Source organism: Canis lupus, chromosome Y, assembly GCF_048164855.1.
Source record: "Canis lupus baileyi chromosome Y, mCanLup2.hap1, whole genome shotgun sequence".
NCBI classification, from domain to species: Eukaryota; Metazoa; Chordata; class Mammalia; order Carnivora; family Canidae; genus Canis; species Canis lupus.
The window spans coordinates 4,416,458-4,444,283 of NC_132877.1; the positions used below are offsets into that span (position 1 = coordinate 4,416,458).

Here is a 27,826-nt window from a genome sequence, read left to right on the forward strand (position 1 = left end):
GTAAACGGTCAAATTTTCTCTGCACTTTCCTAGACGAACTCTGCCGTCGTTGTCTATGACTTCTCATCGTGGCAAAGCACCATCTAGGCGTTAAACATGTGACTTTGACAATTACTTGACCAAGTTTTAAACCGAGACCTTGCTTTTTGTTCTCTGCTCATATATTTTCAGGGGAAAAGAAGCAGGTTTCTTACCGTATGTTTGTTTTTTCTCCTGGAAGCCACCTCCAACTTTTCTGCACTTCCTTCTCCTTTGTGTCCCAAATCAAGATGCTGTTGAGTCAGGGCCGGTGTTCCCAGGTACCCACCCTGTGCTGTTGGTTCCCAGTCAGAGGGATTGGTGGGGTCCTGTTGTTGGTGATTGTGCTGTGCTGTTGGTTCCCAGTCAGAGGGATTGGTGGGAGCTGTCGTTGGACACCTGGACTTTCTGTGTTCCCTCTGGGATTCTGAGAATCGGGAAAACCTAGCGTTCAGTAGCCCAGATTCTGGAGCTCCACCTGCTGTTATCGCTTGCTTGTGGTGTCATCTTGGCCAGAGATGCCCTCGCCGTGATGTAGGGCACCTACCTTGCAGAAGGTTCATGGGGAAGGAATGAGAATAAAAACATAACTACCCTGTGATCCAGCAATCGCACTTCTGAGTGCATATCCATAGGAAATGAAGTCAGAATCTTGAAGAGACATGTATGCCCCATGTTCACTGTAGTGCTTTTCCAAGGAATGGAAACTCTAGCCAATACATGGAAAGGTTGGGACTTCTCAGTCCCACTCACATGTGGACTTTCAGCCAGGTGAGCCCCAGTAGACCTTGGACTTGCCTTTTTCCTTGAAAAAGATACATCTGTTAACTCCTGGGGCGATAAAGGAACATGGCCACTGTCATAGTTCTTCTAATCCCATGGTTTGGATTTGTCTGAGTTACTAAATCCAGCCCACCTGTGGTCTTCTTCCAGCAGTTTACAGGCAAGCCAGCTCCAGCTCTCTCCTGCACCAGAGATGAAGTGGTATTGAGGAATTGTGCACATTCACCAGCTTTGGTGTTGCACAGAGCTGCATTTGTATCTGCGCTCTAGCTCACTAGATCAGTGACACTAGAATCACACTAGGTCACACTAGATCAGTGACCTTCTGTGCGCAACTTAGCTCAGCCCCTTCAGGTGTAGCTATAGAGAGCCCACATCTGTCAATTGAACAGCGATGGTACCACCACTGTGGGTAGGTGTAAAGGTTCAATGAGATGAAATGCATATTATAGGCCATCAGATTTGGCTTCTGTAGATGGGGAGTCATAGTAGTACCCTTGTGAGATGTAAGGATTTAGTGATGAAATGCATATCATCGTCCACATCACATAGTACAGGATCAATTAAATTTAGCCATTAGAAACAGTACCTACAGGGCGCTTGGGTGGCTCAGCTGGCTAAGCGTCAGCCTTTGGCTCAGGTCATGATCTCCGAGTCCTGGAATTGAGCTCCGTATCAGGCTCTCTACTCAATGGGGAGTCTGCTTCTCCCTCGCCCTCCGCTCATCCTCACCACTTGCACATTTTCTCTCTCTCAAATAAATAAATATTTTTTAAAAACTTTAAAAACAGTACATATAAAACCATGTAAAGTAATTCAGATTGTCTTCTCTGATGTGATCTAGACAATGCCAAGTACTTAGTCAACTGGGGGAACACACATATACTTATCTACATGTGTGTATTTAGTAGAATCTTTACTTTGGAATCAGCGTAGACAGTATTACAAAGGTATTAAAGATAGTTATTGCTTTCCCTGCACCTGGCCTCCTCTGGTGTTAACTTTCTGCATAACCAGTTATTTGTCAAGAAATTAACCTCCGTTGGGGATCCCTGGGTGGCGCAGCGGTTTGGCGCCTGCCTTTGGCCCAGGGCGCGATCCTGGAGACCCGGGATCGAATCCCACGTCGGGCTCCCGGTGCATGGAGCCTGCTTCTCCCTCTGCCTGTGTCTCTGCCTCTCTCTCTCTCACTGTGTGCCTATCATAAATAAATAAATAAAAAAAATTTAAAAAAAAAAAAAAAGAAATTAACCTCCGTGCACCACTGGTAACTGAACTATATACATTTTCCACTAACGCACTTTTTCATTTCAAGATCCAATCTGCAGTGCCACATTGCATGTAGAAGATACATTTTTAAAGGATTCTTTTTGTGGTATTTTGATCTACCTTCTGATTTATTTATTTTATTTTATGTTAACCAGTGGCACAATAAATACATACACCACCCATTAATTAAATAAGATGTTTTGTTATATAGCAAACTTATAAAAATATATATTTATTCATTTCTGAGAGAGACAGAGACAGAGGTAGTGACAGAGAGCCAAAGTGGGGAGGAGAGGGAGGAGCAGACTCCCCACTGAGCAGGGAGCCCAACGTGGGGACCCTGGGATCATGACCTGAGCTAAAGGCAGACGCTTAGCCAACTGGGCCACCCAGATGCCCCTACTTTGTTGTTCTTAAGTTTAGAGTGAAATTATAGGAGACTCATCTAGTAGAAGGTAAACATACAAATACCCTGAATTTTTATCTAGAAGGATAACCATGAAGATTCTATAAGCTTGATCTAGTAGGATAGTCATGTGCATATTCTATGAGCTTGATTCCATAGAAGGGTAAATGTGAAAATTATATGAGGTTCATCTAGAAGGATAGTCCTTCTAGATGAAGGATAGTGCATATTCTGAGCTTCATCTCCTAGAAGGATAAACAAATGAAAATCTGAGTTCGATCTCATAGAAGGATAAACAAATGAAAATCCTATGAGGTTCATCTAGAAGGATAGCAGGTGCACAGTCTTTGAGTTTGAACTCGAAGAAGAATAAGATTGAAGTCTAGGAGTTTGATCAAGTAGAAGAATAGATTTTTTTAAACATCCCACGAGCTTGATCTAATGGAATAACAGACGGGTGAAAATTTTATGAGGTTCATGTAAAAGGAGAGCATGTGCATATCCTGTGAGCTAAATCGTACAGAAGGATAAACAGATGAAAAATCTGTGAGTTTAATGCAGTAGGATAAGCAGGTGAAAATACTCTGAGGTTCATCTAATGGAAGGATAAGCAAGTGAAAATTGTATGAGGTTCATCTAGTAGAAGGATTCGCATGTGCATCATCTGTGAGATTGATCTCGAAGAATAAACAGATGGAAGTCTTTGAGCTTGATCTCGTAGATGGATAAGCAAGTTTAAATTCTGTGAGCTTGATCTAGTACAAGGACACAGAGAGGAAAAGTGTATGAGCTTGATCTAGCAGATGGATAAGCAAGTTTAAATTCTATGAGTTTGGATAAGCGGGTGAAAATCCCATTATCTTGTTCTGGTGGAAAGGTAAACAGGTGCATATTCTAAGTTTCATCGAGTAGAAGGCTAAGCAGGTGAAATGCCGTGAGCCTGATTCAAATAAGCAGGTGAAAGTTCTGTGATTGATCTCACAGGAGGGTAATCAGACTAATTCACATGTTGAGATTCCCCCTGTAGCTCACTCAGCTATCGACAGCTGGAATAAATTATGGCAGATGATTTGAACTTCCCTATTCTTTGATGTGGTATCTGTGATGCAAGGGTAGCAGTATTTGTCACATAATTCCTTAAGATCATGTTGAAAAGATGTACTGTGATACTTCTAACTTCTCATGGAGGCCGTTATAGAAACCGCCAACTATGATATGAATTTATTTGTGGATTTTCCCTGGTGTCTGTGCGCACAAGATATTCACTGCCTGAAGCTTAAAGATCTTGCTTATGAGAAGTGTTCAGTCTATAGTCATCAGCTCCCATTTTGGTCAGAATTCAGCGTGCCGTCATCAAAAACCAGCAGGACCAAGTGAAGCTTTGCCGCAAGATCCCTTAAACCTCTGTCTCCCGCAATCCATTTTTAAAGTTTAAACAAGCATTTGCATCCTTTGTTAAGCAGGCGTCGTTTGCATGCATTCTATACCTGCCATTTGCATCAGGGTTCTCTTTCAGTTCTTCAACTCTGTAATTTTTCTTCTAAAGTTTGAAAAGGTATTTTTTTAAATTTTATTTATTTATTCATGAGAGACACAGAGAGAGGCAGAGACACAGGCAGAGGGAGAAGCAGGCTCCATGCACATGGAGGGAGCCTGATGTGGAACTCGATCCCAGGACCCCAGGATCACACCCTGGGCCAAAGGCAGGCGCTAAACTGCTGAGCCACCCAGGATCCCTGGAAATGTATTTTCAAGCAGCTGAACATCCATTCTCCCTTCTTTCCTGCCTGTGACATCCAGTGGTTATTGTTCCTGTGGTACTGAGCTGTGCCCAGCTCATTTTAACGCTGTGGGGAGCTACTTTAGGGGAAACCACGCATCTGGTTTTGCATCTGTCCGCGTGCGACCTGCATGGCTTAGGGAATCCGGCCCTGGCTCCTCTGAGCCCCGTGCTGGCATTGCCACTGCCTATGTCCCTCCAGACACACTAGGTGCAGGCCTTGGAGAGCATCTTCTCTGCAGAGCCACTCGCAGTGGAGCTTACCTTACACACCATCCGCTCCCCACACCCCTGTCGTGCTCTACCTGGTTATGGTCACGTCAGCTCATGTGGACAAAGCTCATTTCTTCAACTAAACAGTAAGAGCTGTCCTGCTAGTAAGGTCTCACATTGATGAAAATGGCCATTTTTGGTTCTCTTCTGTCCCAGGCCCTTGGAATAAGTCCACATTAATACTCAACTGGATGTGTTGGGGGTGCGAGGCTCAGATGGCTGAGCCGCAGAGCTGGTGTTTTCCTTTTCTAACAAATTATCACAAATCCGGTTGCTCAGAACAATACAGATTGAACATCTCACACTTCCGGAGGGCAGGTATCCAAAATGGGCACTAAAGTCAAGGTGGGCGCGGCTGTATTCCTTTGCGAAGGCTCCTGGGGAGAATGTGTTTCCGTGCCTTTTCCAGCATTCAGAGGCAGCCATGGGGCAACTTCCTCCATCATCAGGGCCAGCAGCGTAGCATCAGCCAGCCTCTGTCTGCCTGGATTCTGAACCTCCTGCTTCCCTCCTTCCCTCACGAGGATGCTTGTGATCACATTGGAGCAACTTAGATAATCCCTGTCTGCCACATTAGGTGCTGTAGCCCCAGATTTTGAGGAGTCAGACATGGACGTTTTGGGGTACATTGCTTTGCCTACTACAGCTGGAGAGAAATAGAAATGGAATTTCAGCTTTGTGACTCCATACTCATTGATCTGAGAAATGAGCATCCCTGGTCATAGCCATGGACCATGACCACCAGGCATTGCTGGCGTGTGTCCTGCATAGTAGTGACCATGTCATAATTTTTTTTCACGACAACGTATGCAATATTGCTTACAAAATTTTCATTGAATCCGTGTCATTAGAACACTTGGTCCTTCCAAATCCCCCGCCCCACGTTGACTGTTAATGAGTGTGTTGAAATGAGCCTTGAATCAAGCTTTGAAAAGACATACATCTCCTTGTTGCCTCTTTTCTGGGCCTTTTAGGGGGGAAAGCAAACAACTGGGAAGGAGGTATCCGGATCCCGGGTATTCTTCGGTGGCCAGGAGTGATCCAGGCTGGACTAGTGATAGACGAGCCGACAAGCAACATGGACATCTTTCCTACAGTGGCCAAACTCGCAGGATCGCCATTGCCCGAGGACAGGTACGGCGACTCAGGGGCACTCAGTATTGTGTCGTTGGGATCTCACAGGCGAGTGTGCTCCGCTTTGCCTGCATGATGGCATGCTGCCACCAGCTGGACTCATCATTCAGGTCCGGTTATGGGACTTACTGGTGGGGCCACGGACGTAGAAACACCACCAATCCCATTATCCCAGTGGGAACTCAGCTCCGTGGGGTGGTGTGCATGCGTGGTCTTTGGCTTCCATGAGCCTTCCGCTCTCAATGTCCCACTGATCCTGCCTCTCCCGGCTGTGCCCTCCACGGGCTTGTCACCAGGCAGCCGGCCAGCCTCCTCTTTGACCCACCGTGTTTTGCTGCCTTCCCTTTCCCTGCAGCCCCATTCAGCTGCTCTTCGCTGCAGCAGCGAGAAAGGCAGCTGGCTCCCCAGTTAACGGCCCTCCCTCCCAGCATGTCTTCATTTAGCAAGTTCTAAATGAAACGTCTTTCTCTTAAATTTAAATACAACTTCATATGACATCGCCAATGGTTTCTTCTTAAGTGTTATTACCAATCTGAAGAGTTTTAAGTGAAGCACGCTGACTAATTGTTTTCATTAGTTTGGTGGCAGGCCAGGCTAATGTCATGCAGGCGGGCTGCAAATCTTGTTTAAATTCAGCTGCCAGCGGAATGAAGAGGAAATGGGAAAGCAGACAGACAAGTACAGCTCAGCCCGAGTGGAGTCCCGGATAGGTTTGCTCATCTCCCGTTGCTTTTAGGCTTGTTTCTTTGTTTATTGTTTCCTTCTTGTTTTCAAGTTTGTTCTTCAGGTGTATCTCCCCACACACACATACACACACGCCAGAGCATTGGACAGCTCAGCCCTTCACAAACTTTGTGGTCTCAACACCCACGTCGTACACTCCTCAGTGACTGAGGACCCAAAGACCTTTTGTATATGTAGATTATGTCTGTCAACATTTATCACAGAAACCATAAAGCCTGAAAAAACTTGGAACACACGAGAGCACCCCAGCGCACATTCCATTGGTGGACAGTGATGGTGTCAACACCCACCACGAATCCACGGGCACAGTGCACTGTGGCCAAAAGGTGGAGAGCAATTGGTATTATCGTGAGAACATTCGTGGCCTCCTGGACCCCCTGAATGGGGTCCCCAAGGCTCTTTGAGCCACACTCTGACAGCATCCGGTGCTGTGCCTAGGAGCAGGGACCCTGCTTGGGATCCAGTCTTGACTGCTGTGCCGGGTAAGTGTTTAACTTCGTGGACCTTCATGCCTCGCCAGGAGCACCGGTTCAGTAACAGCGCTGCCCTTGGAGGCTCAATGGGAGGAGAGAAAGCACGAGAGCACGCCGAGTATGTGAGTGAATACTGGCTGGTTTTGGTGATCCTGCCACACTGTACAGGGAAGAAGTACCTCAGGGCTGCTCCTTCTTCTACATTTATTGTTCATCCGGGATCATAGAACCATCAGGTGACAGGGCTGAAGGGGACTTGTGAGATATACTCTGCTCAAACAACTCCTTGGCTGCCTTGATGAGAGAAGATGTGGTAACAGAAAATCATGGGAAGAGTTGCCTTATGTGAAGCTGGAAATCTCACTCCATGTCTCATCTACTCGGTCTTTGTTCTTACACTTGGAGAAAAACTTAGTCTTTCCTTCAGTAGCTCACACACAGTGTTCACTTTGATTAATTACATTTTTCTCTCACGGCTCATCATACGAAAATCAGCAGTGCGTTGGCTTTCACGGCATCTTTCAATGGGCTTCCGTGCAATCGGGGAAAAATACAGGAAGGGAAAGATGAGAGCAAAGAGGAAGATCCTTTAAGGGAAATGTTGCTGCTCGCATCTCCTGACCACCGCAATCTGAGGCTCATGGAGGCCAGCCTGTGTTCTTTGTGCCCATGGAAGAAGGAAGCAGCCTCCGTCTTTGGCAGGCCCAAAGTATTTCATGTGTGAGCCATAACATTGGGAAGACCCCCTTTGCAATATTGGGGATTCTTTTCATGGATCTCACTGATGCTTGTTGACCAAGGTCAATGCAAGGACGCTGCCTCTGGGTTGGGATGTAAGGCCCCATGAGATGCCACCGTCATCCTAGAGACTGTGCCGATGAGAAAATGGAAATCTACTTCCAGATCCTTCACGGACATAACAGTTACTCACACACGTCTTACTTAGACCATGTTACCAATGAGATCCAGAGAACAACCTTATATATCTGCCCTGGAGACTTGGATCATCTAACGCTGTCGTTCTCACTGGGTTGACTCTTTCCCCTCGGGGCCATTTAACAATGTCTGGAGATGTTTTTCATTGTCTTGACTCAGTGTTACTGGGATCTAGTGGCATCCAAAGACCAGGGATGCAATTAAACATTCCTACAAGGCTCAAGATGGCTTCACAGAACAAAGAACCCAGAAATATGTTAGTGGTGCTGCTGTGAAAAATTCTGCTCTGAGGTTCATTATGGCTCTTTTACCAAAAATATTGTTACAATGGATTAATGTCGTCGGAAATCCTCAGCGAAAGCATCTGGACCATATCTCCATAGGTATATCCATCCATAAACAATTCACAAATATCTGTTCTTCAGAAAATAGTCTTTACTCTCTCCCCCAGAGATTGGTGGAAATCAGCTTCCCCGATTTCTTGCTTGAACAGTATTAGATTTACATTTCTCAGGAGAATAAACTCATTTCAAGGGTCGAATGCAAGCTGTCTGATGAGGACTTAATGAGGTGCCCTCACGTGTTTCTGTGTGTTTTGTTGGAACAGGAGGATTTCTGTTCAGAAGACCTGTAGCCCTCAGATACAACCTTGTCGTTCCCAAGAAGCGTTTGGTGTCTGGTGGGTGGCCGTCCTGACCAATCAGAGCTTGGTGGGAGATGAGAAGCTCTTCCATGCAGGGTTTCTACTTAGGTCAAAAGAGCAGTGCTTCGGGGATACACAGAGGAGATTTTCGCTTTGCAGAGTCTCAGCGCTACTGTGAGAATAATTCTCTAATTCCACCCCGTGGCGTGCCCGTATGAGATTCCTCTCCACGGTGAATTTTTCATTCACACGTACTTCAGTGATCCATTTGCATTCAACAGCACGGTTGATCAAAAGAACTTGTGGTGGCCATTACCCTAAGGCATGTTCAGAAAAATCATTCCCCCTGTGTCTCCAAATGAGCTGATTCTGGAAATAAATGGAGGGCAACCTTCTTGTGGGTGTGATATAGAACATCAGGAACAAGCACATACATAAGAAGGATGTATGATGAAATGTATTAATTCCCGAAAATGAAAAACATTTCATCACATTTTTGCAAGCGGATAGAATATTGCCATAGGAAGTCTGTGACCATGCTCTTTGTTCACAGATGCTGGTGATAAAGAATTGCAGCATGCCCTAATTGGTTAAACCTTTGGAAACCATCTAAATTCTGGCCATCGGCCGTTCCGCTCGGTGGGAAGGAGAGGGGGCACCGACATCCTTGAGAATCAGATTTTACAGGTGACATACCTAGGTCTCCTATCCCATAAACAGAATAAAATAAAAATTCGTGTTTTTTTTCAACTTAAGGAGACACTTGAATGCTTGATACCGTTTTTGTCCAATGAAGACATTTAATTTAATAAATTAATTTTGCTGCCCGATAGCTAGGCAACCGCAGGAGAATATTTCTATAGAGTCCTACAAATAAAACGAGTTCCTTTGTGTTTTGCCGAATAAAAGGTGAAACTCTTCATGGGGAGACATTAGATGTTTATGTGGCTTTCTTCCCAAAGGGTCACAGGCGGCAGATCATGAGCTAGATTTAGATCTTCAAACCTCAAACGTCTCGATGTCATCATATGCCCCAAACTGGGTGTTCTTTAAATTGTGCACTCTACCCAAAATGGGATAGAATTTAGGATTTCCTTTACGTTACGAAGGATGCATGTACTTTCTCCTAAAAATGTCTTCTTCACTGTCTTCTTTCTACATTGAAGAAATCCCTTGATTTTGAATACCGCGCAGCTAACTCTACAAACACGGGTCCAAGATTCTGTGTCAGTGTGCCAAAAATGGTGTCTTCTCTCACCCGCAAAGCTTTCGCTTGTTGTATGATCCCCAAATCCTTTTGCTAGCCAACCAGGCCGAGGAAGGAACATCCAGGCAGATGGTTCACTGGCTCAGAGCTCAGAGAGAGGCCAGGATGTCCAGGGCGGAACGAGCTTCACTTTAGCCCAAGGAACATTCCTAAAAACATGCTCTTTGCCGTGATGTGGGAGGCATCCCCATGGGATTTGATCTGACCAGACATTCCGAAATCACCATGCATGGAAACGAATGCTTGAAATCATCACCCTTGTTGTGGGGCAGGAACCCGTGGAGAATATTCCTACCCCACCCTCCAAATTAAACACGACCCCCAATGAACACAGTTCTCACAGGACCAAGCGGACGCTGTGAAACAACCCATCCGGTTTCATAGCAGCAGCTGTGTGCGCACATTTGCTATGAAAACTTGAGTTTGCCGACACCAAAGGCCAATTAAGGAGACTCAGGATACCAAACAGCAGTACTTCGTGTCATTTTCAGAGGGCCTCGGCCCCGGTCCCCCAGGTCGTGACGTTACGGCAACATCTCCCTAGGGCCACGTCAGGGGACACATGTTGTCTCTGGGTTATGGCCGTCGCTAAGTGTGACTCGCACACGCGGTTTAGAACAATCCCGGGTATTGTGATAGCTTAGACACCGTTTAAAAGTTGAGTGCAGTAGGGTCACTGTCAATTTTTCATGGCAGAAATGAGCCTCGTTTTGACAGGCCATATTTCTGTCGCTCTCTTAAACGGTGAGCTTTCCATAGCAGCGTGATTTATTGCCCGCTTCTAGGAATGAGCACATTAGGTGTAGGATATTAAAGAAAAGAAAAAAACCGCCTCTATGTCTACATCCAAAGCACAAGCAAGTAGAGGTAGGTAGAGATTGTGTCCTGGGAATGGAGTCACGTTCTCCATCCTGAGTGCTACCTGGAAAGGTCTGCTGTGCACTTGAGTTGGGGGTCCTGGGAGCACAGGTGTGTCCTTCTGTCCCCACCTCTAGGCCATGTTTCACCACGGCGGGGGCTTCTCCTGTTGCAGCTCTTACACCTACCCACTCTAGCACATCCTTCCGTTCTTTCCACCCATGCAGCTTTGCATATTCGTAAGGACTGAGCGCTTCTCAAAAGGGATTTGAAAGGACCAAGGCACAATGACTGCCATTTCAGCATAGAAATCGTGTTTCAGAGAGTGCTCGCCACTTCTCAATAGAACCGTCTGTCTACGGCGCTTCCTTCTCCTCCTCTCATGGCCAACGGGAACATGGGCTTGGGAAGGGGGCCAAGTCTGCCTTTTGTTCTTATTTTTAACTCACAATAATAGAATATTTTCATTCCAAAGGCTTCCGCGGAGCTCGTGATTAATAACAAGGGTTGAGACTGGAGCAGTGCTAAGCAACAGGGCTATAATTACATGACGGGGGTTTTTAGTGACACCAAAATAAACCACACACAAAGCTCAGGGGATGGGGACCTCTCAAGAACGCTAACCCAAATTATACAGCCAAGTCTAACTTCCAGTTTCTAAATTCCTCATCATAAGGGATCACAGGGATGGACGGTTTTTAATCAGAGAAAGATAATCTTCAGGGGAAACCATCTAATTCTTTCAAAGTGGGTCTCTGTCCCTCTTTTCGATAACAGAGCCTAAAGGTATCAATGATACCTTTGGCCATTGGTCTAGTGGCTGTTAATGAATATTTAACTCAAAACAAAATGATCGCTTCTCGGCCTTTTGGCTAAGATCAAGTGTGGTATCAAAACAATATGTTTGGCTTTTTTTTTTTTTTTCATTCTTTAACTGCCAGATCATCTTTTTTTGCTCATGACCGATTGGATATTATCAGTTGTTTGCAGTCCGGAAAGTTCCCCTTGGTCTGCGTACACACCCAGGCCTAGGAGACATGTTTGCATCTGGCAACAATGCAATCAGAGGGTGTTTACTATCGTCATCATTACTATTCATTCACAAATTAATTGTCATTGAGAAATGTGGTTCCGCTGACGTCTTTCCAATCCAAGATGCTCCCACGCTAAGTCTTACCTTTTTGTCACCCAAATTGTTAGATGTTCTTATTTTTCATAGAGCTATACTTTGTGAATAAAGCTTCCTGCATGCTGAGGTAATAGGCGGAAATTGAGTCTAGGACGAGCAGCAGGGAGAGCAGTTGAGAGCACAGATGCCCAGTAATCAGCTGGGTTTCCATCCCATGGGCTGGTCCTCATCCCATGACCTTGGGTAAGTCATTGACGCTTTCTGGTTGATGTTCCTCCACCTCATCGCCATGGGATGATAATGGCCCCAACTCATGGTGCAGCTTATAGGGTTAAAGGAGTTCATACAAGAGCAGAACTGGCTCCGCGAAGTTGCATGTGGCACCCGAGGAGGTCAGTGAGTGTTCTCTCTATTGGTTGCTGAATGATAACGAAGTGGCTCCATCACGGTCTCATTTGCTGGAGGGACGACTCAAAGGTTGGGATGATTTAGCCCAAGGATGGTGTGGCCATTCACCATCTGATGCCTGCTTGATTTGTCCCACAGAATCATCGATGGCCATGACCTGATGCCGCTACTTCAGGGGAAGACCCAGCACTCGGATCACGAGTTTCTCTTCCATTACTGCAACTTCTACTTAAATGCTGTGCGCTGGCATCCTCGGAACAGTGAGTAACACAGAGCTCTCCACGCTTCTAGTACATTCGCAACCAATGCCTTGCAAGGAGATGAAGCGGCAAGTGGGCTTTGCTTTGTAAAGGCCGAGGGGTGCCTCCAAGGGTCACGGTGCTTTGTTTTGAGCTCCTCCTGGTCCTGTCTTTTCCTGTTCCTTCTGGTGCTGTTGCTGTCCAGGCACATCACCGGACCCTGGAAGTCCTTCCTGCCAGGCAGAGGAAGCTCCAGGTTGCAGCCTCCTTCCTTCGTGCCCTGCAGGCTGCCCAGCTTCACGCCCCTGGCACAGCCTCCTTCTCAATAATGACTTGGAGCCACAGCATCCTCCCCTGCTGTGTGCAGCATCCTCTGCCTGAAAGGATTTTCCCTCTTTTGCCTTTTGGGTCATGCTTAGCAGCTGATGAGCACCGCCAAGGTTCCCCTGAAACGTTCCCCTTGTGCCTGCTGTCTAGCGCTTTCTGCACTCCTGTAGCTTTGCGCTGTCCCACAGAACAGCATCTAGGATGTGTGTGTGCCTTTCTCACCAAAGCCCAAAGGTGGCGGGGTCGTGGGCTAGAGTCAGACCTTCAAGCTCAGTTCAGATGCTTCCCTGTCCTCGTTTGTCTGAAAACAGGTGTTCTTTCCGTGGGGCACTCTGCCCCAAAGGGGAAAGAATTTGGGTTTTCCGATGCCAGTTTTGGAGCTGTGTTTGTAACAGGTGTAAAGGGACAGATGCGACCAAGCCATAATCCTAGGTATTAGGGATAGGCTCCAGAGTTCTTCGTATTGGAACTTAGAAGCGCAGCAACATTGAGGTGACTAAGATGCACGGGAGCATGTGGAGCACCGTCTCCGCCAGCACTGTGTGTGCAGCAGGTGGATACGGAGCACGGATTTCCTTCTTCATCTTCAGCAGTGAAGGAGACCTCCCTGTCTCTCTGTCTCTCTGTCTCTGTCTCTCTCTCTGTCATGCTTTGGGTCTTGATCCTGGAGGCTACGCTCTGCTGGACCTCCCATCTGACGGTCATTGTTGAGCTTGGGGTGGCGATCGTACTGGGTTTCAACACCTCCCGCTCCCCACCCCACGCACCCCGCCAGTTTACCAAAGGCTTCTTTAAGGAGCAGCCTCTCTATTATGTTTCAAGTGCAAAATCACAACTCTTCCATTAGCCGCAGAAATCACAGCAGGTGTACCCTTCAGAGCTGCTCCTTCAAATCTGGGCGGCTTGCCCGCAGTGTTTTCTGGAAGATAAATAGGAGACAAGCACGGGTTTCAGATTCTGGACCTGGAAGCGTTCTGTTTGCTGTATCTCATCAGTGTGTCTTGTAATTCCAAATGTCCGTAGGGACATGCTTTTTTTTTTTTTTTTTTTCCCAGATTAATTGACACAGTGAGGTCTGAGTCATCCAGAGAATGGGAAGCGTCCCCCTTCATGCTTGTTTTTATATGGGGCCTGCTGGAAACGTCCAGAATGAGGTGTCTGTGACTCGTGCCTAGTGAAGGAAATGTGATTATCACGTCCTGAACCTCACAGAATTGCATTTCTGTAAAGCCACCCTCCACCCCTACCCCCACCCCACTGTACCCACTGCTGCCATCACCCCCACCACCACCCCATCCAGAGAAGATGGAAGGAACATATTGGATCAGGGGCTGGAGAGGCACACAAAAAGGAACAGAGAGAGAGAAAATAGTACGTGAGAAAAGCAAGACCCAGATTCCCATAGTCTGCTGGCCCTTGGGTAAAATTTGCTTCTCAGACGCGCACACAAGTGACATTCCGTCCTGTGCGACTGTCGAACGTCTGCGGCCTTGACCCGGCAGCAGGAAAGGAGACAGGGCAGTATTTTGGGGCCTGGCTCAGGGGTCTCCACACCAGGGGTTTTACGGCTTATTATTGACTTGCCTCATTGTTGTCGCTGGAACTGGTTAGCAGTGCTCGTTGGCCAGCGCCCATGGTTTTGTGGCTGCTTATCCAATACTTCATCTATCCGTTTATTCCACAAATGTGTTTGAGCGCCTAGTAGGTGGCACCCTCCGTGCTAGGATGAGTGCCTGTCAGTGAGCAAAACACCACAAACGCCGTACCCAGTGGTCGCTTATGACCTAGACCATGATGCACGGGCCCAAGACTGGGAATGCGGAGGTGCGTGGGGAAGCGTGACTGTCATCCGTGTGGGGCTGCGTGTCAGCCAGTACTCGGGTGGGTGGGCTGCCTCATCGCAGACCTACTTTGAGAGGAGTTTGCCACTGATTGCTGTACTATGTGCAGGGACGTTGTCCATAATTTTTTTTAACGTAAATTCAGTGAGCCCACATATTCAGTTTGCGATGTAGCGTTCCTCGACTTGTCAGCTGTACACAACACCCATTGCTTGTCACGTCACGTGCCCTCCTTAATGCTTTTTTAAAAAAGATTTAATTTATTTATTCACGAGAGACACAGAGAGAGAGAGGCAGAAATTCAGGCAGAGGGAGAAGCAGGCTCCATGCAGGGAGCCCGACGTGGGACTCCATCCCGGGTCTCGAGGGCTGAACCACCCGGGCTGCCCTCCTTAATGCTCAAAGATAAGGAGCTTGCAGCCCGAGCTCACAATACTTTATTAGAGAAAAAAACAGAAATTTAGGGTCAGGATGTAGTCGCAGGGAGGCCGCCCCTGCTTGCTCAGGAATCTTCCCCATGTGCCGTTAAAATGTGGCTGACGTGACGGGAGTCCGCGGGCGCCGCAGATCCAGGCTGTGTTGCTCCGTGAGAGCAGCTGGCTCAGCAGCAGGTCACCGGCCCCAGGGAATTAGCACTGACCGCGAGTGTTCTCAGGGTCCAATTACCGCTTGTTCTGATTAGTGGGAGGCCCGCGTCCCGCAATCCCAGCCTTATTAAACACTTATTGTCCAAACACTGGGAGCTACAGTTCTGTTTCCGCCCTTCTGAAACACGAGATCCCTTTTCACTGTTAATCTGCAGTGTCTCCTCTATAATTTAATAATTCCGTGATTATAATAATTACCTACTTGCGTTGTCTCAGCAAGTTGAATGACATAATCTAATCAGGAGCTGATATCACCACTCCCATTACATTGTGGGAGAAATCACAAAAGCGTTATGATAGCCCGCATGAAGTGTGTCGCGTTTCGGTGGGAATCTTGAGCTTCAATGTACTGTGCAATGTGCGTTGGAAGCCTCGGCGTTACGTCGGGGCCGATGAGGCGGTGCTGTTAAAAATTCAGCGTGACGGCAGCTTGATTCTGGGGATAAAAATCTATCTTAGAAAGCAGGTGGATACTTGGCTCTAGGATTCCGTTACCGATTTTCAAGCCTGTGAACACAGCGTGTAAGATAAATGCTCGCGTTAAGGCGAGAGCCCCCAGCCCAGCGGGTCACGCGAAAATCCACGGCACGCGGCTATCGCCTGACGCTGAACCCAAGCCGCCTCACAAATCCGGCTATGTTTTCACTTCGACTTTGCTGGAAACTTTTCTACTGTGATTTAAAGAAAAGGAAAAAAAAGCATTAAAAAAATTAAAAATTGGGATCCCTGGGTGGCGCAGCAGTTTGGCGCCTGCCTTTGGCCCAGGGCGCGATCCTGGAGACCCGGGATCGAATCCCACGTCAGGGTCCCGGTGCATGGAGCCTGCTTCTCCCTCTGCCTGTGTCTCTGCCTCTCTCTCTCTCTCTCTGTGACTATCCTAAATAAATAAATAAAATATTTAAAAAAAAAAACATTAAAAATTTAAAAACTTAAAAAATTAAAAAAAAACAAAACCAGAACAAAAAGCTGTAGGATAATAGAATTCATCGCAAAAAATGTATTCGTGTCCAACTTTTTCAAAGGTGCCTTCTTTGCAAAACAGGAGTTAAGGAAGGTTTATTCTTTGTTTGGTGGCGTAATCTTGGCTATTATTAGAATTTCCGTGATGCATATGCAGATCTTTGTTAGCTCCTCTCTGTTCCCCGTGGCTGCGCGAGAGGTTAAGTGAGGTTCCAAATCAAAAAAGCGGGGCGCCCGGGTGGCTCAGCGGTTGAGCATCTGCCTTTAGCTCAGGCTGTGACCCCAGAGCCCCGAGATCGAGTCTCACGTCGGGCTCCCTGCATGGAGCCTGCTTCTCCCTCTGCCTGTGTCTCTGCCTCTCTCTCTCTCTCTCTGTGTCTCTCATGAATAGATAATAACTTTAAAAAAAAAAGACATCATTTACTGTAAAATTCCAGTTCCACGATTTTTAGCAAACATGTGCAGCTCAGCACAGCCAATCGCAATCCCAGTCGGGCATCAGGACATTTCCAGCTACCCTCCATCTGTGGTCGCTCCCCATCCTCACGACCAGGCTCATTTCATTCTTGAGTTGCTCCTTTTAGGTGTTCTCGGTTTAGAGAGCATAAGATGTTATCTGAGGCCTTAGCGTGTGGAAGACCGTCGTGATGGCTGCGTGCATGCATGTGCGTGCGTGTGCGTGCACTTTTAGCGTCTCTCCTGTTGCAGTTAGCAGGGAACCTCGGTCGTCCGGAAGGCCTTAGAGAGAAACACAGGCCGCAGGCTGAAAAGCTCAGAGAGCGGGAGGCAGCAGAGCTGGGAGCCCAGAATGAGTTGGTTCGAGGACGCTGTCCGGGAGGCCGCTGTGCCCCTCCAAGCCGCAGCGGTGGTCCCGGGCACAGAACAAACAGGCTCCTTGTCCTCTTGTCTGCACAGCATCCCTGAGACTTCGGGGGTTGGGGAAAAGGAAGAGGAAGGAGAGAGACTGAGACAGAGAGAGACATGCAAGGAGGGGGCAGATTGTGAGCACCCAAGGCAACGCACGGGCACCCGCAGGTGTGCCACGGAGCACTGCTTGAGCACTGCTTCCTCGCAGCCCCGCTTTGTGCATGCCCCGCTCTGCGTGTGTGAGCCCTGGGCCTCCTGTCCCGCGGGGCTCTCGGTGACACCAGAGCCTGGCACCCCACCCGCGGCCGCACCTACCCCCCCCTCCCCGTGCTGACGTGTCCCCAGCCCGCCAACCTGTGTCCTTGTGAACCGCAGGCACGTCCGTCTGGAAGGCGTTCTTCTTCACGCCCAAGTTCAGCCCCGAGGGCGCCAACGGCTGCTTCTCCACGCACGTGTGCTTCTGCCACGGGCACTTTGTCAGCCGCCATCACCCGCCGCTGCTCTTCGATATTGCCAAGGACCCCAGGGAGAGGACCCCGCTGTCGCCGGCGACCGAGCCCCGGTTCCGCGAGATCCTCGCAGTCATGCAGCAGGCGGCCGACCGCCACGCCGAGACCCTGCAGGCCGTCCCCAATCAGTTGTCGCTGGGCAACGTTCTCTGGAAGCCGTGGCTTCAGATGTGTTGCTCGTCCTCCGGCCTCTCCTGCCAGTGTGACCGGGAAAACCAGGCCAAGGGCGCGAGCCGCTAGCGGTGCAGGCGGGGACACGACGCAGGCCCGGAGCCCGCCTCGCCTGCTGCATTGCACACGTGCACGGGGCACGTGGGGGGGGGCACCGGGTAAAGCCGGCCCTGTGGGCATCTCAGACTGGGAGCCTGTGTCCCTCTTACCGCCCCAATGGTCCATCGAGAGCCCCCCGGTGACCCCAGGGGACAAACGACCGGTAAGACACACAGGGTCAAAGCCACACCTGGGGCTTCCACGGCCCAAATTCGTGGAGGCCTGTAAACGTGATACGAGAGGCTCGGCGGGCACGGGCGGCTCCAGGGCACACGGATCGGAAGGGGCGCCGGGTACCCCCGGTGCACCACTCCGCAGATGCGCGTGAGCCGCGGGCTGACGTGCCATCATATCAGCGTGTGACGCGGTGCCCGCCACCACGATCCCCGGCACGCCAGCGGGAGCGCAAACGGCGCTCAAGAGCATTCGCTAGATCTTAACGTCTGCAGCTGATGACGAGTAAAGGAGCATCTTCTTCGCCAACGGCAGAGGACGCTACGTCGCGCGTTGGGTGGGAAGGCAGTTCTGGCCCGTGTCGTTGAGGACGCACACGGAAAGCTCGGCGGGAGACGTGCATTGCTGCAAACGCACTTTAATTCTTCCCTCGAGACGCCACAGGGATTTAGACCATAAAATAGAAGCTTTCTGCAACTTAGGCAAAAGCAAGCGATTCACCTGTAGTTTTTTTTTGTGCAGCAGACTTTGTGAAGTCCTCCGGGAACTACGAACTCCTGAGACCAATCTCCCCCGAGCACATTTCTGTCTCAGAACATGCTATATTTGGGTTTTCCTGTTTTTTTTTTGTTTTTGTTTTTTTTTAGAAGTGGGGGATGGATGTTGTCAGAGAAAGGCTGCCCCGGGCCTGGGAATGCTGCAGCCCGAGGGATCCCTCCCCACGCGGAGCAGAGAGTGACCTGGTGGGGAGACCCGTCACCCGCCCCCCACGACGCGTGTCGTTCCTGCAGGATGTGCCGATGGCAGCGCAGCAGCTCATGCGGACACTTGTAGGCCGAGGCCACGGGACACCGCGCCCTGCGTCCTCGCCGACACGTACCGTTTTACGTGTGCTTGTGGCGGCATCAGGGGGTGCAGCCCCGGACCCGCCCAGGATGCACCGAGCTGAGCCGAGGCTGCTCCTGTCACTCGCCGACACGGCTCAGCGCCCAGCGGCAGCGTCTGGATCCCTTCCGGGGCCCGCGCGGACGGCCCAGTGCTGCCTGTCTTGCTGCGTGTGTGCACGTCCCGAGCTGGCCCGCTGCTCTCTGGGTTGCAGGACACGGCCAGGCCCGCGTGGCCGCGTGCAGGGAAGGCGCGTGCTCCGGCGTGTCCCCCGCAGGCGACCTCGGGGACCCAGCAGGGCGACTTCACGCCTTCCATCCTTGTTCCCGCTCTCATCAAACCTGCAAGTGCTATTTCTGCACGCCCCCCACCCCTGGACGCGGCTGCAAGCACACAGAAGCCTCCCTTTCCACGTGCGTGTCTCCAGAAATCGCGCCGAGTGCGTCCTGTGGCTTCAGGAGCCGCGGGAGAGCGAGCCGGCGAGCCCGAGCCCGTCGCGGGTGAGGCCGCTGACTCTTGCTACACAGGAACCATTGCAAACCACTCTTACAACCTTGGGTTTGAAGCGGATCGTGTTCGCTCGACGTTTAGCGCACTCAGTGCGGCTGGACTTTCGGACAACGTGGCAGGGTGGGGAGTGTGTGCAGGGGACTAGGTAAACGGAGGCGCTTTGACACGTCACACGGAGGTATATTATATCGACAGTCGTTCAGCGTGTACAATGGCAGCTGCAAACGAAGGACACTTACACCTCTAGAAATAAAATCAGCTTTAAAATATTTGCCTCCGGGGGCGCCTGCGGGGCTCAGTCAGTACAGCGTCTGCCTTCGGCTCCGGTCATGACCCCGGGGTCCTGGGATCGAGTCGCGCATCGGGCTCGCTCCTCAAGCGGGGAACCTGCTTCTCCCTCTGCGTCTGCCCCTCGCCCCGCTCGTGCGCGCTGTCCCTCTCACGTACATAAATAAAATCTTAAAAAGTGTATTTGCCTGCAAAGAACTGAGATGACTGTTTTGAATCAGGGTATTTGGAAATCACGTTTATTCGTAATAAGCAAAACTCCTAGGTCTTCCGAAAGTCTCGCCTGGGACGCACGGCAGGAAATTTGAATTCTTTTGTTCAGAAGACACGCAGCCAACCTTCTTCATGACCCAGTTGGCTTAGCGATGTTGTATTTTTGCAAAGCTGTGCCAGGCTGCTTGTTTTCAAAACGTCTCACGGGTGCTACCTCCTGGGTTATACGTCCAAACTTTAGTACGTTGTGAAGCTTTGAACAAATTCTTTTAAAAGGAAGCCTGTGGAGTCGCAGCATGTGACAAGCCAAGCAAACGGGCGCGTGTGCACAGGCATCATTTTCCGGGGCCGGTAACGCGGCGTGGGAAAGCAGAACCGCGGCCCACGTCGTCCCGGATTCAAGGAAGGGGAGCAGACGTCAGGACGCCGTGGGACGTACAGACAAGGGTGGGGAAGAGATGCGGGCAAGGTACCTGGTCCACGTCTGCAAAACGCTGTCTGCAACGTGACGCCCCGATACGGGTTTCTCAAAACCTTGTTCTAAAGTCCACACAAAGCTAAAATAAAACTTGCATTGGCGACAAAACGTGTGCTGGTGCTTTGTGCTTTGCCGAGTGACTCATTTCAGCAACTCATTTGCCAAGTGACTCATTTCAGCAATGTTGGGACCGTGAGATGCTCAGGGCTGCTCACAAAGGTCCCTGCATGTCACCTCTTCTTGTGGAGGGTTTGCTGTGCTAGGAGAGGAGGGCTACAGGGTTCAGCTCGGCAAATACCGATTGCATCCCTAAGCGTCAAGCGGGCTTTAGGAGCAAGGTTTAAATTTTGTGGGTTTTTAAGATTTTATTTATTTACTCAATGAGAGACACAGAGAGAGGCTCCATGCAGGGAGCCCGACATGGGACTCGATCCTGGGTCTCCAGGATCACGCCCTGGGCCGAAGGCGGCATTAAACCGCTGAGCCACCCAGGCTGCCCAAAGTCCAAATTCCGAAACAGAAAATGTCGACCTCTCTGGTCTGGACTTGAGGCTGGATTCCTTTGCAAAACCCAAGCAGAAAAAAAAAAAAAAAAAAAACAAGGAGAGTCCCAGTAAACCCGAGCCGCGGAAACAAGGTCAAGGGAGAGGTGCAGGAACAGTGGGCACTAGGGGGGGTGCACATGTGACCCAACGCCTCTGCACAAACCCTACAGTAGGTGCTGAGGGCGAGGTCCGTGTGCACCGAGCGCCCCCCCCCCCGCCCCCCCAGCAGCCCTGGAACCACGAACTTCTGTCCTGCCAGCGCCGCCTCCAGTGGACCGTCACGTAATCCCATAGGCGCTTTGTTTCACGGGCTCTCAGTAAAGCAGTCGTCGTATTTGCCAATACTTAACAGCGACAAATAGTATGTCAGAGGAGCCTTTTCAATTAGGGAAATGTCAGCTTCTCCTCATTAGGATCCTAGAACAGGTGTTCGATATTCCTTGAAACGTACCCACCTGTTCATGCAGAGGAAACATTGTGCACAGGGCGATGGATCCATCCTTTTTTTTTTTTTTTTTTTTTTTTAAGAAGAAAACCACACTGGAGACCCTCAGATATTCTCCTAAAAGTGCTTCTACTCATGAGGTTCAAGTGTTCTGAATGGCTTTGCAGGGTCGCGCTGTGTATGTTACTCGGCAGACACATCACATCTTCGTAGAGGCGGATTGCACAAGGCCTAGATGTGCTTTACCCAGTAAGCAAACTGTCGCTGTCGTATTAAATTCTAGGACATAAAAATTGGCCTCACTGGGGCACCCGGGTAGCTCAGCGGTTGAGCATCCACCTTTGGCTCAGGACGTGATCCTGGGGTCCCGGAATCGAGTCCCACATCGGGCTCCCTGCAGGGAGCCTGCTTCTCCCTCTGCCTGTGTCTCTGCCTCTCTCTCTCTCTGTGTGTGTGTGTCTCTCATGAATAAATAAGTAAAATCTTTTAAAATAAAATTAAATAAATAAATGAATGAATAAATAAATAATAAAATCTTCCAAAAATAAAAATTGGCTTCATCGATCACGTGAGAGTCTCGGGTTACAAACTATATTGTCTACGGTGGTGTTTTTCTGAAGGCAAAAATGTCCAGTGAATGTATTTTTATGACTATACACTTTGAGTTGACTATCAAACCGGATTTGATAGTCTGGATTTACTGTCTGGATTTAATTACGGGGTCAACATTGACGTAAAGTGGCGTATTTACAAAGGTATGGCGTGCTTCCTCGTGGGCAGGGTCTCTTTGGGGCCCAAACTTTCTCCTGGAGCAAATGGAGGGTTTTTCATGAATGCGTACCAGGCAGGGAGGCATTTCCCACTGCTCTCATTGTCATGTTGGGACTATGAGATGCTCAGGGCTGCTCACAAAGGTCCCTGCATGTCACCTCTTCTTGTGGCCGCCGAATGCAGAACATGCAGGTAAGGAGGACTCGCAGAAGACCCTGAGGAATGAGAATGGGGTTGGTTACAAGAGCCTGGACCCCTGAGCCATGCACATCACCACCTGGGAGCAGCCACGGAGGGCTGTGTGGCCGCCCGGTGATCGCCACCTGACCAAGATCCAAACTTTGCTCTTCTGAGCCACTGAGATTCAGAGCTTGTTCATCTCGTAGCAGCTGGACCGACGACCTTGACTGATCCAGTAGGTTGGCCCCTCTGTATAAGCGTGACATGTCGTGATAGCTCTTTGGATTGCAAACGATTTGTTCTGATTGGTGCTGCTTTAAAAGGAAGCTGCATGCGTTAATTCTTGTGTGTCTGTGTTGTTCTTTTATATTTTCATTTTCATGTTTTTGTTGTTGCGACACTTAACCTGAGAGCTAGATTTTTAAGTGTGCGATGCACACTGGTAACCGCAGACACCACACTACACAGCATACCTGCAAGATTCACGTGACGTAACTGGCAATATAAACCCGTTGGTTTGCAACCCCATCTCTTTCTTTTCCCCCAGACCCTAGCCACCAGCATTCCGCTGTTTGCTTCTGTAAGGTAGACTATTTTAGATGCCTCCTGTGGATGGAATTTTGCAGTATTTGTCCTCTTGTGACGGACGTCATTCACGTAACATAGCATCCCTAAGGTTCAACGTGTTGTTGAACGTTGCGGGATTCTGTCCCTTTTTAAGATTGAAGGATGGTGGCTGCTATCTGGAAAAACAAAAACAACGCAGGCGTTGACAAGGACATAGGGAAAAGGGAACCCTCATGCACTGGGGAAGTGCAAAATGGTGCAGCCACTGGGGAAAACATTATGCAGGGTCCTCAACAAATTAAAACCAGAATTACCATGCAACCCAGCAATCCCACTTCTAGGTGTTCATCCAGAAGAACTGCAGTCAGGATCTTGAAGACATCTGTGCTCTCCTGTGTTCGTCGCAGCACTGGTCACAATGGCCAGATGTGGAAACGACATAAGTGGGTGGATGGTGGACAAAGGAAATGTGGTCCGTGCATTAATTCCTTGAATTTTTCCTACGATGCGAAGATGCCGATCAGATAAACCTCAGCACTGGCGTTGGCCAGCAATTGGCGGGGGCCCAGAATTGAGGATAAATGATCCCACTGTAGAGGGAGCGAGTGGGCAACGTCAACTACGTTGCTCAAGCAACACATCGATGATGCCTTCCACGCCGACCTCCTTCCTCCAAGTGGAATCGTAAATTGTGCTTCGTTGGCTGGATGAGGATGGCAGATTTCAAAGTATGTTGCACATATTGAGGGCTGATGGTCTGTATAAAAGCACATTTTTCCAAAGAACATATTTTTATAAAATATTCTTTGAAATCCCTGTAAATTCTGTAACCTTCAAAATCCTTAAAAATGCATTTCCTGGGCATACGTAAATGCGCTCTTGGTGACTGGGGTGCGTTAGTTTTGTTGATCAGATTGTAGTCTTAGAGATCAAAAGACAACGTAATGCCTTAAAGCCAACTTCTTTCAGCACGCTTTGAAACAACACCGCATAACTCCTGTTTAATATTTACAATTAATTCATGGGATTCATGCTTTTTGTGCTTTTCTTTAAAAGGCAGGGTGGAACACGTTCTGTTACTGGCAAGCCGCAGGACGCTCTACAGCAAGATCTGAAAGTTGCCTCTCAGGTTGAAGGCAACATGCGACGGGGTTGGGAGAAGTCAGCGTTTCAGATAATTCAAGAAAGGACACGTGTGGCGTTGTGTCAGACAAGGGAGATGCACGAGGTGTGGAACCGCTGGGCGAGAGGGGGATCGGGCAGGCCATCTGTTGGAGCTTGTATCAGGGAGATCTGGCCCCAGCCATCCTATCTGCAGTGGAGATAAAGCTAGTTTCTACAGCACATTGCACTGCCCTGCAAATGAGGCAGGAACTGGTCCCAGGAGCCGCCCCGTTGGGAGAGGCTGGAATATGGGGTAGTTTTCAGTTAGGCTCCTTCGTCCCCAGCTTGATTGCAAGTACTTCTATGCATTCATCTACTTAATCCTCACTACACACCAGTCGGATTGATGTTATGATAGTCCTGTTGCAGATGGAGAAACAGGTACAGGAAACAGGTTGTTTTAGTCTTAGATTTATGTAGCGATCTCTTGGTTTAAAAAAACTAAAAAAAAAAAAAAAAAAAAAAGGATTTTTAAGTAAAAAAAAAAATCTGAAAAAATAATTTAGAAAAATAAGTTAAATGGGGCACTTGGCTGGCTCAGACTGTAGAGCACATGATTCTCTTTTTTCCCTTTTTTAAAATTTATTTTTATTTTATTTTATTTTCCTTTTTTTAAATTTAAATTCAGTTTTGCCGAGCACACGACTTGTGACCTCAGGGTTATATATCTGAGCTCCATGTTGGGTGTACAGATTACTTAAAATCCTTAATCTTCTTTTTAAAGTAGGTTCCAAGGCATCCCCGGTGGCTCAGCAGTTTAGCACCACCTTTGGCCTGGGGTGTGATCCTGGAGACCCGGGGATCAAGTCCCGCATCGGGCTCCCTGCTTGGAGCCTGCTTCTTCCTCTGCCTGTGTCTCTGACTCTCTCTCTCTCTGTGTCTCTTATGAATGAATAAATAAAATCTATAAAAAAAAAATAATAAAGTAGGTTCCATGCCTAGCACGGAGCGCAATGTGAGGCTCAAACTCAGGACCCTCAGATCAAGACCAGAGCTGAGATCAAGAGTCGAATGCTCAACTAGAAAAAAAAAAAAAAAAAAAACACAAATGCTCAACTGAGTTGCCCCAGGCACCCCAAGAATAAAATCTTAAAAAAAAAGGAAACGTGGATGGAATTTCATGATCTCCATATATGACTGCACATGTTGTATAGCACACAACTCTAGGGGACACTGGCGTGGGAAGAGTGCTTCCTAAATTTGTTCAGTGCACAACCCGTGCCACTGTATGTAGTATGGATTAGACTGGATTAGACTGACACTGTATAAGTAGATGGTCATAGGGGTCGGCGGTAGCACTTGTTACATCGATTTGCCTGGCAAGGAGCACAGAAGGATCGTGTGTGAGTTAAAACGGTGTGTTGAACCCACAAGCATACAGATTTGAGATATTTTCAGAATGATATAAGCAATCTGAGCATCCCAATCACAAAAATACAGTTCACATTAATAGTTGATTTATTTAAAAAAATAATTGACTTATTTCATTCAAAGTGAAAGGTGGGCCCCTGGGTGGCTCAGCGAATGAGCGTCTGCCTTCAGCTCCGGTCGTGACCCGGGGATCGTGGGATCGAGTCCCACATCGGGCTCCCCTTGGGGAGCCTACTTCTCCCTCTGCCTGTGTCTCTGTGTCTTTCTGTGTTTCATGAATGAATAAATAAAATTTAAAAAGAAAAAGGCACTTGTTTTTGCGTGTGTCTGTTCACCGTCCTCCACCGTGTCGTCCCTGGATTGCTACGGATGTCCAGCTTGCTCGACTGTCCAGGAGCGTAGGACGGTGGTACTTCTGGCTGCTAGCGAGCCGTGAGGAGACATGGCACCTGCTACTTCAGGCCTAGGGCTATCAGTTGCCAGGATAAAAATCCCGCAGCACCTTCCCAACACCCCAGGCGGAGACGCCTCACCCAGGCTGGTGTCAGAGCGAAGGGGACACCACCCAGAGCCCCCGAGGACAGTTGCTGAGTGCCAGGGTGACCACAAGCTAGTCCTTTGTGGCTTTAGTGAGTGCGATCTGCATGTTGTCCGTGCAGAGCAAGCACATCCCATTCACCTCGGGGAGCTCGTGTTACCACCCTGTTCCTGCTTAGGGAATAATTATTAAATCTGGAAAACACTTTGTCGCTCCTTTTTCTCCCATTTAGAGAATTTCTCTTAAGCCATCCTGCGACGTTGTGGACGCTGGAAGATTGGAGGTTTCATGGACGTAGACATCAGAAGTAGCTGGAGGAGAGGAAAGATGAGGACGGCTTCGGGCCTGTGTAAAATGAAGCAAAGAAACAGAAGTGAAGGTTTAGGGTGACCGTATCTTCAGAAATAGACACATCTGCTAACCTTCCCAGAGTGGGAACTGGGGAGACTGCATCACACGGAAATTCAGGAGCCGTTCTGCAAATTTCATGGTTTTGCTTTAACAACAGACACTATGTTTAAAAAAAAAAAATTAAGATTTTATTTATTTATTTGAGAGCGAGAACGGATTAGGGGAGGGCAGAGGGAGAGGGAGAGGGAGAAGCAGACGCCCTGCTGAGCTCAGAACCGGACATGGGGGGATCCCTGGGTGGCGCAGCGGTTTAGCGCCTGTCTTTGGCCCAGGGCGCGATCCTGGAGACCCGGGATCGAATCCCACATCGGGCTCTTGGTGCATGGAGCCTGCTCCTCCCTCTGCCTGTGTCTCTGCCTCTCTCTCTCTCTCTCTCTGTGTGACTATCGTAAATAAATAAAAAATTTAAAAAAAAAAAAAAAAAAAAAAAAAAAAAAAAAAAAAAAAAGAACCGGACATGGGGCTCGATCCCACAACCCTGGGATCATGACCTGAGCCGACGGCAGATGCTCGGCGGACTGAGCCACCCGGGCGCCCAAACCCTACATTTTAATACCATTTTAAGTGTGTTTAAAATGTTCCATCCCATTTGTTAAAAGTTGGAGAAAACAGATTTTAAGTAAAAAACAATAAATAAGAACACGAACACTTATTTGCATCCTGCGTTTAGCCTTTGAACGCACGTAAAGCATCTTTCGGCCTTTTCATCATTTGAATTATTTTTGCCCTCCCCCCCACCCCAGCGATGTCTAACTGAAGAAACCAAAACCAAAAGCGAGACAGTACAGCGCCGTTGTCCTCCGTGGCAACTGAAACGTGCCTTGCGTGACCTCTGGCCCGGCGAGGCCGCGTGCAAGGGCCTCGGGAGCCGTGACGCTGCCCGTCGAGTACGGTGACCAGCCGCAGCCCCGGGCAGCCGCGTGTGGCTGTGTCCCCGCGTCCCCTGCTGCCCGCGGGGAACTGCAGGCGGGAGGCCCGGGGCTCCCATGACGCGCCCTCGACGCCTGCGGCTGCTTGTGCACCTGCCGCTCCAGGCCGAGGAGCAGCCCGACTGGAAGCCCCGGCCCGTGCCGCCCTGGACGTCAGCTTTCCGGGCCGGGAGGCACACGCGGCTTGCACACGCGGCTTGCACACGCGGCCTCTGGGCTCTGTCCGCATGCACGTTCCCTGGAGACACAGGAGACGAGGCGGGCATGGACTCCAGCAACTGACCGTGCTCTTGGCTTATCTCTTCATGACATCTGGCCGCGAGCCGTGCCCCTAACAGCTGCATGGCATGTTGCCCCTTCTAGAATTAATGGCAATGACAAAACTACTTTCAGCGCTGCCGAGGCAGCTACGAGCACGCTCAGCCTGGGAGGGCCACGGGTGATGAGCGTTGCCCACCGCCCACCGCCCGCACACGCTCCCCGACGGCTCGGAGCTGGCCACACCGCCTTCCGTCCATTTGTTGCTCACGCAGACCGACCCCTTGGCTAGCCAGCCTTCCCAGTTCTCCTTTTTCG

The 27,826-nt window shown here is 49.2% G+C and overlaps 1 protein-coding gene and 1 pseudogene across 4 annotated transcripts in view; both read left to right on the top strand.

The window, feature by feature from the left end:
• The window catches only part of LOC140629090 (steryl-sulfatase-like), a 167,930-nt gene that overhangs the window by 123,165 nt on the left and 16,939 nt on the right, over nucleotides 1–27,826 (top strand). For 3 of the 4 annotated variants that reach the window (XM_072818509.1, XM_072818511.1, XM_072818510.1), the window contains exons 8-10: nucleotides 5,504–5,663; nucleotides 12,260–12,381; nucleotides 17,378–22,610. In XM_072818509.1, coding sequence (XP_072674610.1) covers nucleotides 5,504–5,663; nucleotides 12,260–12,381; nucleotides 17,378–17,751 — 656 coding nt within the window. In that variant the 3' untranslated portion in view covers nucleotides 17,752–22,610. Of the gene's footprint in view, nucleotides 1–5,503; nucleotides 5,664–12,259; nucleotides 12,382–17,377; nucleotides 22,611–27,826 lie in introns of those variants that run through there. The other variant, XM_072818512.1, reaches the window with a different exon arrangement.
• Nucleotides 11,437–11,609, top strand: LOC140629152 (U2 spliceosomal RNA; annotated as a pseudogene).